The 10,179-nt window shown below is 35.0% G+C and overlaps 1 protein-coding gene across 1 annotated transcript in view; it reads left to right on the forward strand.

The window, feature by feature from the left end:
- The window catches only part of gbe1b (glucan (1,4-alpha-), branching enzyme 1b), a 323,593-nt gene extending 316,477 nt beyond the window's left edge, over nucleotides 1-7,116 (forward strand). Inside the window, exon 16 of the mRNA XM_030152339.1 lies at nucleotides 5,556-7,116. Within this exon, the coding sequence (XP_030008199.1) occupies nucleotides 5,556-5,618 (63 nt within the window). The 3' untranslated portion in view covers nucleotides 5,619-7,116. The remainder of the gene's footprint in view (nucleotides 1-5,555) is intronic.
- The last annotated feature ends 3,063 nt before the right edge of the window (nucleotides 7,117-10,179 follow it).

The raw sequence follows: 10,179 nt of genomic DNA on the forward strand, positions 1-10,179 counted from the left end.
CCTCAAATTGTGCAAATATAACTTGTGCATAAAAATTTACCTAATGGAAAAACGACAATTTCACCAAATAGTATCATTTTGCGATTAAAAGTTTTTGCGCTGGCAAGAGGTGGTTTTTCGGGCGTACCGCAAATGGTATATCACGCAAAACTGTAACGGAAAGACCTTTTTTTCGCAACTAGAGTAAGGTGAATTAAAAAAACGGATGTTTTGTGAAAAAAAGAAATCCAAGAAGTATACGTATATGTTAGGGTAGAGACTGCGATCTGGTAGGATCGGCGATTCTACCAGTAGAAACTCCGATCAGAGTCTCTACTGGTAGAAACTCCGATCTGAACCCTAACCCTAACCCTTCTACTGGCAGGATCGGAGTTTCTACCAGTAGAGACTCTGATCGGAGTTTCTACTGGTAGAGACTATGATCGGAGTCTCTACTGGTAGAATCGCCGATCCTACCAGATCGCAGTCTCTACCCTAACATATACGTATACTTCTTGGATTTCTTTTTTTTTGTTTGTTTTTGCCACATATCCTCCTGAGACCCAGCAATGAATTTTTGTCCTCTGTAGGGGAGAAGAGTTTCACAGCTTTGCTTTAAAAAAAAAAAAAAAAAAATCAACTGAAAAGGACATTATATTAAAAAAACAAAGTAAAAAATGTATCTGAAAAAACTGTTGCATCATGCTGTTTCCAATTAAGGCAATTATTTAATGTAAAATGGCGAAAATGTTTACCTACTGGGTCTCAGGAGGATATGGCCAAGGAACCAAATACGGTAACTTCATTGACCTTGATTTTCTACATGACAATAAAAAATATTTTTAAAAAAATTAAAAATCTGACAAAAGTAATAAAGTCTTGTTCTGTCCACCAATAACACACGGAGGTTGAAATTTTGATTTTCAGAGTATTTCTATGAGTGAACTATAAAGGGTTCAGGACATTTTTGATCATTACCATGTTACTTATTAACATACATATTAGTAGTATATTGTCCCTATTTTACTCTCTGTAAAACACTTATTAATGCCTTTTTCTGGACGCCCAAATTCTATAACAACTGTAATATTTTTCTTTTTTTTTTTTTTTGCACCTTCCTTGTCAGTATGTTAATGCAAAATTTATGCTAGGAGATGGACATTAGTTAATGTCAGCCAACTGCATTTCTAAGCCAAATGGAGCTTGTGTTGACAGGCATTTGGTACTTTGGAGGACATTTTTTTGTTGTTTGTTTGTTTGTTTGTTTGTTTGTTTGTTTGTTTTTTTACCTGTTAAACCCAAACTCTAGACATTAGCCTTAACTTTAGCATTTTTTTTTTTTCGACTCAAGGTCAGTGTATTTTCAATGTCATTTTCAAAGAATACCTGTTTATTTCATCTACTGTGGGTTTTTAAACATATATAGGGTATGTATGAGGCTAATTCTGAGCCATAAAAAGAGAATTAATTTACCTTGTATGAACACTTTTGCAGGACTCTATATTAAGGATATGTTTCACCATAACCATGTTACTTATTAACATACATTTTAGCAGCATATTGGCTCTTTATTTCTGTTTATAAAACACTTATTAATGTCTTTTTTAGGATGCCCAAATTCTATAATAATATATTATTTTTCATTTTTTCTGCGTCTTGCTTGTGTATTTGTTAATGTAAAGTTTATGCTAGTAGATGGACTCCATTTCAAAGCCAAATGGAGCTTGTGTTTAGAAGCTTTTTGGTACTTTGGAAGCAAGAAATGACCGTGTATCATTAGTTTATATTTCCTCCAGACGACACTGTTAATATCAAAAAGAGCTACCCTGCTCAAAACTAACACACTCTAAGATTTATTTGTACTATAAGGAATCTGACATTTCCTCATTGCTGTCTGTTTTTGTGTATTTTTGTTTTTTGCTGACATGTTTTTTTGTTGTTTTTTTTACCCATTAAACCCAAACTCTAGACATTAACCTTAACTGTAGCATTTTTTTTAGCCTCAAGGTCAGTGTATTTTCAAAGAATACCTGTTCATTTCATCTACTGGGGGTTTTAAACATATATAGGGTATGTATGAGGCTAATTCTGAGCCATAAACGGAGAATTAATTTACCTTGTATGAACACTTTTGCAGGACTCTATTTAAAGGACATTTTTGACCATTATCATGTTACTTATTGACATACATATTAGAAGCATATTGGGTCTTTATTTCTCTTTATTTATGTCTTTTTCAGGATGCCCAAATTCTAAAATAATATATTATTTTTCTTTTTTCTGCATCTTGCTTGTGTATATGTTAATGTAAATTTTATGGTACTAGATGGACTGAGTTTCTAAACCAAATGGTGCTTGTGTTGAGAGGCATTTGGGTACTTTGGAAGCAAGAAATGACTGTTTATCATTAGTTTATATTTCCTCCAGAAGACACTGTGAATATCAAAAGGAGCTACCCTGCTCCAAACTAAGACGCTCTAAGTTTTATTTGTACTGGAAGGAATCTGACATTTCCACATTGTTGTCTGTTTTTGTGTATTTGTGTTTTTTGCTGACATGTTTGTTTTTGTATTTTTTTTAACCCCGTAAACTCAAACTCTGGACATTAGCTTTAACTTTAGCTTTTTTTTTTCACCTCAAGGTCAGTGTATTTTCAAAGAATACCTTTTCATTTAAATCAGGCATGTCCAAAGTCCGGTCCGGTCCGGCCCGGGCCAATCACGGCCCGCGGTCAGATTTAATACGGCCCACAGCTTGGGTTTTATATTATATTATTTATGGCCCGCTTGGACTGTTGAACCGAGTACATGAATCATAAAAGGTTCAAAATGCAGTTTCTCCTTTCACCTCATGGTGGCAGCACCACTCTAACTCTATCTGGCTCTGTGACCTCGCCGTTAACCCTTTTCACTAATTTCTAACCACGGCGCCTGTAAATAAAAAAACAAAGTTGACAGTGAGGGCCGCCGCTTCCAGGAGAGATGGGAATTATAATTTTTTTTTCACTGAAAATTGAGGCGATTGTGTTTGCCTAATTTGTCAAGAGACTGTTGCCTTGTTTAAGGAATTCAATGTAAAGAGACACTAGCAGACAAAACATGCTAACGCATACAACAAGCTAGAAGGGAGTGAGCGCTCCGAAAAAGTGAAGCAAATTCAAGCTGCTTTAACCCTTTCATGCACGAATTATGAGAACTTTAGTCAAAATTTTTTTCTTCAGTGTTTAGCCATGAAAAAAACAATGCGATCGAGTTTTTTTTTTCTCTGGAGTTACAAAAATATTCATGCATTTAATTTTTGAAGTAAAGAAACGTGTTTAAAACCCAATATCAGAAAGTGATATGAAAACAATGAAATAAGAACATTTTTAATGCTGCTAATCTGATGTCTTCTCACATTTTAACATTTTCCAATGCTAGTAATTACTCACTTCATGGAGATAATATGCAAAAAAAAAAAAAAACTTCTTTTCTAACAAATAACAATTGATTTACACTCAGACATGTTAGTGCAGATCAGGTTTATCAAGAACAGTAAAGTTACAGTAATGATCTGAATTACAGTGTATGGGATGGTGCACAAGTGTCCACTGTGTTGGCTGATAGTTCCAACTAAAACAACAAAACCCATTAATATACAAGAGAACAGCTGGAGAAGAACTGTCCACTGGAGTGGACAGTTCATGAAAGGGTTAAACTCACAACAGTGACTCTTCATGTGAACCTGTGAGTTCAATGAATTCACTGCTGGTGTTATGTACTTGTAGATGTGACACAAATATTACTTTCTGAATGATTTTGTGAAAGACAAGAGTAAGTGTCATATGTTTTCATCTGAAATGTTAACAGACTTTGCATTACTGAGTAATATATGTTTAATGATTACTCATATAAGTCATGTTTAAAATGAATGTGGGGTTAAGATTTTTATCAGCTTGGATGTTTAAGATACTCCACACAGTTTGTTCTATGTTATCTGACTCCAGATGTGAAAGGAAGGCAGAATTGTTTTTTGTTTTTTTTTTAGTTTGTTCAGACCTGAGTGGCCTAGATTTGGTTACATTGCCATTTTAAAAAAATGATAATGTGACAATGACAATTAAATTGTTGTAGAACAGCGCTTTTATATGTAATTTTTACTGTTTAAAAAACATCCAAAGGGACCACTGGCCCCTGGCAATCTCCACATTATCAGATCTGGCCCTCTTTAAAAAAAGTTTGGACACCCCTGATTTAAATCTACTGGGGTTTTTCAACATATATAGGGTATGTATGAGGCTACTTCAGAGCCATAAAGAGAATTAATTTACCCTGTATGAACACTTTTGCAGCACTCTATGTTAAGGATATTTTTCACCATAACCATGTTACTTATTAACATACATATTAGTAGCATATTGGGTCTTTATTTCTCTTTATAAAACACTTATTAATGTCTTTTTCTGGATCCCCAAATTCTATAATAATATGTTAGTTTTCGTTTTTCTGCACCTATGTATGTATGTGTGTATATATTTTTTATTTATTTAGTTAGTTATTTCGAATATGCAACAAAACCAAGTAATCCCACTTAGTCTTTACAAATGAAACAGATTATAAGAAAACAAAACAAACAAACAAAAAACCTGTACATATACATGAAAACGAAGTATGATTTCATTTGCATATTCGAAAAGGAGTGGGAGGAAGTATAACTTAACGTTAATGTAAAGTGTATTTTAGTAGATGGACTCCATTTCTAAACCAACTTGAGCTTGTGTTTAGAAGCTTTTGGGTACTTTGGAAGCAAGAAATGACCGTGTATCATTAGCTTATGCTTCCTCCAGACAACACTGTGAATATCATAAGGAGCTACCCTGCTCCAAACTAACACCCTCTAAGTTTTGTTTGTACTGTAAGGAATCTGACATTTCACATCGTTGTCTTTTTGTTTTGTTTTTTTGCTGACTTGTTTTTTTATTTTTCCCTGTAAACCCAAACTCTGGAGATTAGCTTTAACTTCAGCGGTTTTTTTTTTGTTTTGTTTTTTTTGTTTTTTTTACTTTATGCCCAATAGCAGAGTGTATCCTCTCAGAATACAACCCATACTTAGAGACAGTGTGTTATTTTATTGATCGGAGAGGTTAGAATTGAATTTAAGAATCGATTGAATTTGGTTTTTTTAGCCCCCACTAGAGGCAAGATTGCTCATTCAGAGATCATCCATTTTAAGATGCGGAGTATTGAATGTTATGTCAGTGATACGAATTTGATAGATTTATTCAGTTATCACAGCGGCCATTATGCCAAACTGTATATTCTCCGTGTATTAAAGCTGCAGCTCACATGACGGTGCAAGTTTAAGGAGCTCTGACTTGTTCCCTGTCCTCAGACCTGTTGACTCCAGTGCCACCCAGAGGTCTTCATGTATCCACACTTAGATTATACCTCTCATTTTCTCATATCTGAGGATAAAGCTTAGAATTCAAGAAAATGTATGACATTGTCAGCATCATCGCTCTCCACCTGTCATCTCACTTTTCTCCATATGTTCTTTCCTCCTTTTTATCTCTCTTTCTTTCTCCCTTTCTCTCTCAGGTTTACATCCCCTGCAGAACAGCTATTGTCTTGGCCAACGAGGAGATAGATTACTGTTATTAGAGGATGATTGTCTCCAGCGCGACCAGGATTGAGAATGGATTCCAACCTCAAACTGAGTGTTAACAATCACCTTCTTAAAGTGTCAGCCTTGCACACCATCCAAACCCACTTTTTTTTTGTTTGAGTTAGTTTTTGTTTTTGTTTTTTTTGGGGGGTTTTTTGTTTTTTTTTTCTAAATGGGGAAAAAAATGCATTGTGAGCTCCTGTGCTTTCAAACACCATCTGCAACCTTAGATGCTGTGTAACCCCATTTACTACAGATTGGGCCATTTGGGAAGCGGCCAACCTAACCAGCAGCTAGATGCTAAAACTCAAAACCCCGCCGAGTCCATCCACCTCTAGCCAGCAGCCATTTATAAGCTCTGCTGAATTTGGCGTGTCATCTGAAACACAAGACCTGTGACTGTGAAACAGGGAAGCAATACAGCAACCATCCACTTTTTTTTTTTTTTCACACATGATGAGAAAAAAAAAGAAGAACAGGTTTGAATGTTATGCAAGTTGGAGTACAGTATTAATTATTTTGTGTTAATATACTAATTTTGAGATTTACAAGTACTTGAAAATCAAAAACGTCCAGGTATTTAATCACTGGTATTCCATTTTGTGAGACATTGTAAGTGTAAAAACACTGTAATTTGCACAAGGTAACAAGCTTCTTTGAATTATTATACTTTTAATGGGTCCCTAAAACAGTTTGTTATAATATTTGGATTTGTGCAGCTACTGGGAGCATTTAGGGGTTATTTACAGCCTAGTTATTAAGCCAGTAATTTGCAGCTAAAGCAAAGTGATAAAATCACCTAATTTGGACTGTTCACAGCATTTTGCATAATGCACAACATACAAGTAACATTTCTGGCCTCATTCAACACTGGAAAATAAACGCAAACCTTTCTCATACAGTACATTGGCTGGATTTATCTAAATTCAACTTATAGAGTTCGATACTGATGATTGACACGTCATTATGTGTGGGAGAAGACAAGACGTTTTACAGGCATGACTCACACTTGACTACTTTAAGACACAATGATTTATGCGCACCATGTTCATTAGGTAGTGTAGGATTCCCTCGGGAAGATTCAGGGAAGAAAAAAAAAAAAAAACAGCCTAAATTCACAAGGAGAACGATGTGTGCCTCTTCCAATTAGCTGTGGTTTTTGTGACTTTTGTCTCCTCACGTCACCTGATGATTCAACACCTCAACAACTCTTCTCCACTGTTCTCCCATAGTCGTTCTATAACAAGGTTATTGATTAAGTTCAATGAGGAAGTATAGAAAAACATCACTGACGATCTGTGGCTGTTTTTGTGTGAATTCACTCACTCAGGCAAAATGTGCGAGTCATTAAAAAGAGTCTTTCATGTGACAGGTTTTATCTTTGTGGGTTATGTTTTACAAATAACTGTAATGACTGAAAAACAATCCACTCTCTATGTGCTCTTGGTTTCCACCCTCCTTGTTGCCAAATAAATGGATGTCTTTTGGACTATTTTCAGTATTTTCTGCGAGTTTTGTCAAAAGTGATACCGATTAAAGTGAAACAAGAGCTGATTTTGGGCATCCAAGATAAAAGCTAATGCCTTAATTTACTGCCTTGGGGACTGTAATTCTGTGATCTACACCTACTGCATTAGCGCAGATTCTCAGCCGTTTAAGCCAGTGTATTGTAGCATATGGCAGGTTTTGATCTGCCTCCCCTGCAGCTAAAAAAAAAAAAAAGTCATTTATATTCAGGACCATCCTCATATGTTTAGCTAAAAGTATCATGAACATGTCATTTCTTTTTGTACAACACCAAAGTGTTCAAAAATGCCTTTTTCCATCTTTCAAAAAGCACAGAGTGGATCACTCTGCATAAATTTTAAGCATGGAGGTTGTGAGACTGAAGTGGAGTGTTTAATCATTCCTCATCTGACCCAATGTCATTGTCATTTTACCACTAGCAAAATGAATTGTCTGCATTTATTCTCAAACGTAAAATTGATGCCTGATACGCAGTAACTATTGCGGCATATTTCTTTCATTATTACTAATGATAATAAATCAGAATCTGTCTGGCCACAAGAAGAATATAGACAGACGTGACGTGCAGGCTGACTACTGATTCTGTTCAGTCTTTCTCTTATGGAAATCTACGGGTTCCAGGATCCTCCGAAGAACAGAGTGACGGTGCTCTGTCAGCAGCCCCCCGCAAGAAAAACTGCTCTTGTTAGTCTTTATAGTTAAAGGTCAGTGTATTTTCAATGTCATTTTCAAAGAATGCCAGTCAATTTAATTTACAGGGGGTTTTCAACATATGTAAGGTATGTATGAGGCTACTTCTGAGCCATAAGAAGAGTATGCAGTCACTTTAAATGAACACTTACAGCACTTTATATTAACCCATAAAGACCCACATAGCCACTGGTGATCAAAATCATTTACTGATTTAACCCTTTCATGCATTAATTATGAGAAGCTTAATCAAGATTTTTTTTTCCTTGTTTTTTTTAAATTCCTCTTTAGGCATGAAAAAACAAACAAACAATGTGATTGAATTTTTTATGAACCTATTTTTCATGGCGTTACAAAAATATCCACTCAGCTGGACACCATGTGTTTAATTTTAGAAGCAAAGAAACATGTATTTACTGATATACTGCATAAAAACTATGAAATAAAAACATTAATATTGCTAATCTGGTGTTTTCTCACATTTTAACATACCTGCATGGAGATAATTTGCCAAAAAAAAAAACCTTTTTGTCAAAAAAAACCAAAAAAAAACAGTTAATTACAGTCTAATAACAATTAGAAATTTTTTTACACTCAAACATGTTTCTGCAGATCAGATTTATCCAGAACAGCAAATTTACAGTAATGGTGTGAATTACAGTGTATGGAATGATGCATAAGTGTCCACTGTGTTGGCTGATATGGAAATAAACCAACAAAATCCATAAATATACAAGAGAACAACACCTTTGAATAGCTGTCCACTGTAGTGACCACTATGCACGAAAGGGTTAATATGTTTAATAACTTCTGATACACTAGTACAGTGTTTTTCAACCTTGGGGTCGGGACCCCACGTGGGGTCGCCTGGAATTCAAATGGGGTCGCCTGAAATTTCTAGCAACTAATAAAAACCCCCCAAAAAATTTACTAATAAAAAATATATGATGAGTTGAGCAAGACAATCCCAATCCATAAAAGACATGACAAATTATGAAGCTGAAACTGAAGCACTGTGGTTCTGTTTATCTGTCAAATGTTCATTGTGGTCAGTTTCAGATTCTGCAGCTCTTTCATAATTCATAGTTTGAGTTCTTGTTTGTTCAGTATTAATTGTCAGCCTTGGAAATCCAAGCTGGACTGACTGTACATATCCTGACCAAGGAAAATCAAATTCTCACTTTGTGCAGTAATCTGCACCTGGCTTTTCTGCCTCCGTCCATAATAATATACATTATACAGACTAAATGTCATCTAAAATTAATGTTTATTTGCAACATAGTAAAGCAAACTATTACATGATCAAAAACAAATATATTTTAGCCAAAAAAAAAAAAAAAAAAAAAAAAAAAAAACAGTCTTCGTTTTGAATGTCTGGGGTCACCAGAAATTTGTGAAGTTAAAATGGGGTCACGAGCCAAAAAAGGTTGGGAACCACTGCACTAATCCCATCAATACAAGTGCAAATACAGTTTTTCAGTTTTTGTATTAAAATATTATCCTCTGTATTTTTTTTTTTTTTTTTTTTTTTGGGGGGGGGGGGGGGGGGTTTAGTGTACATCATGGATTTTCCTGTATTTAGTTAAATGATAATATAGATGCGCATCAAAGCTCAGATTAAACTTGAGGGTTAGTATATCAAAAATAGAAAAAACTGATGAAAAAGTGACTTTTTCAGTAAAACAAACAAGTGTTTCCATCCAACTCTATGGGTTTTACTGGTGAATCAATGTTGTAGAAGATGACGGTGTTTCCATGGTAACTACAGAGCCCCTGAACGTTCAAATGGGTCATATCTGATGACCGTGAAAACATGATAAACTGTATTTTACACCAATTATTGACATGTATTGATAGGATTAATGGATCAACAGGTATTAAACAGTTTAAATCAGTCAATGGTTTAGGATGCCGGTGGATGTTTGGGTCTTTATGGGTTAATACCTTTTGATCCATTAATCCTATTAATACATGTAAATAATTGGTGTAAAATACAGTATATCATCTTTTCATGGTCATCAGATATGACCCATTTGGACGTTCAGAGGCTCCGTAGTTACCGTGGAAACACCATCATCTTCTACAACATTGATTCACCAGTAAAACCCATGGAGTTGGATCAATGACAGTGGATGGACACACTTCGTTTATGTTCAGTTATTGATATCTTTGCTGAAAAAGTCAGTTTTTCTTGTCTCTCACTGTCAGATCATTAACCCTTTAACACCAAATGTATCATATTTGATACATGAGTTTTGAAGCCCTCTACATGATCAGTGGGATGTTTTGGTTTTTTTTGTTGAAAAACTTGATTCATACAATTAGATACATGCAATACAC

The sequence above is a fragment of the Sphaeramia orbicularis genome, chromosome 13 (genome assembly GCF_902148855.1).
Source record: "Sphaeramia orbicularis chromosome 13, fSphaOr1.1, whole genome shotgun sequence".
In the NCBI taxonomy this organism is placed as follows: domain Eukaryota; kingdom Metazoa; phylum Chordata; class Actinopteri; order Kurtiformes; family Apogonidae; genus Sphaeramia; species Sphaeramia orbicularis.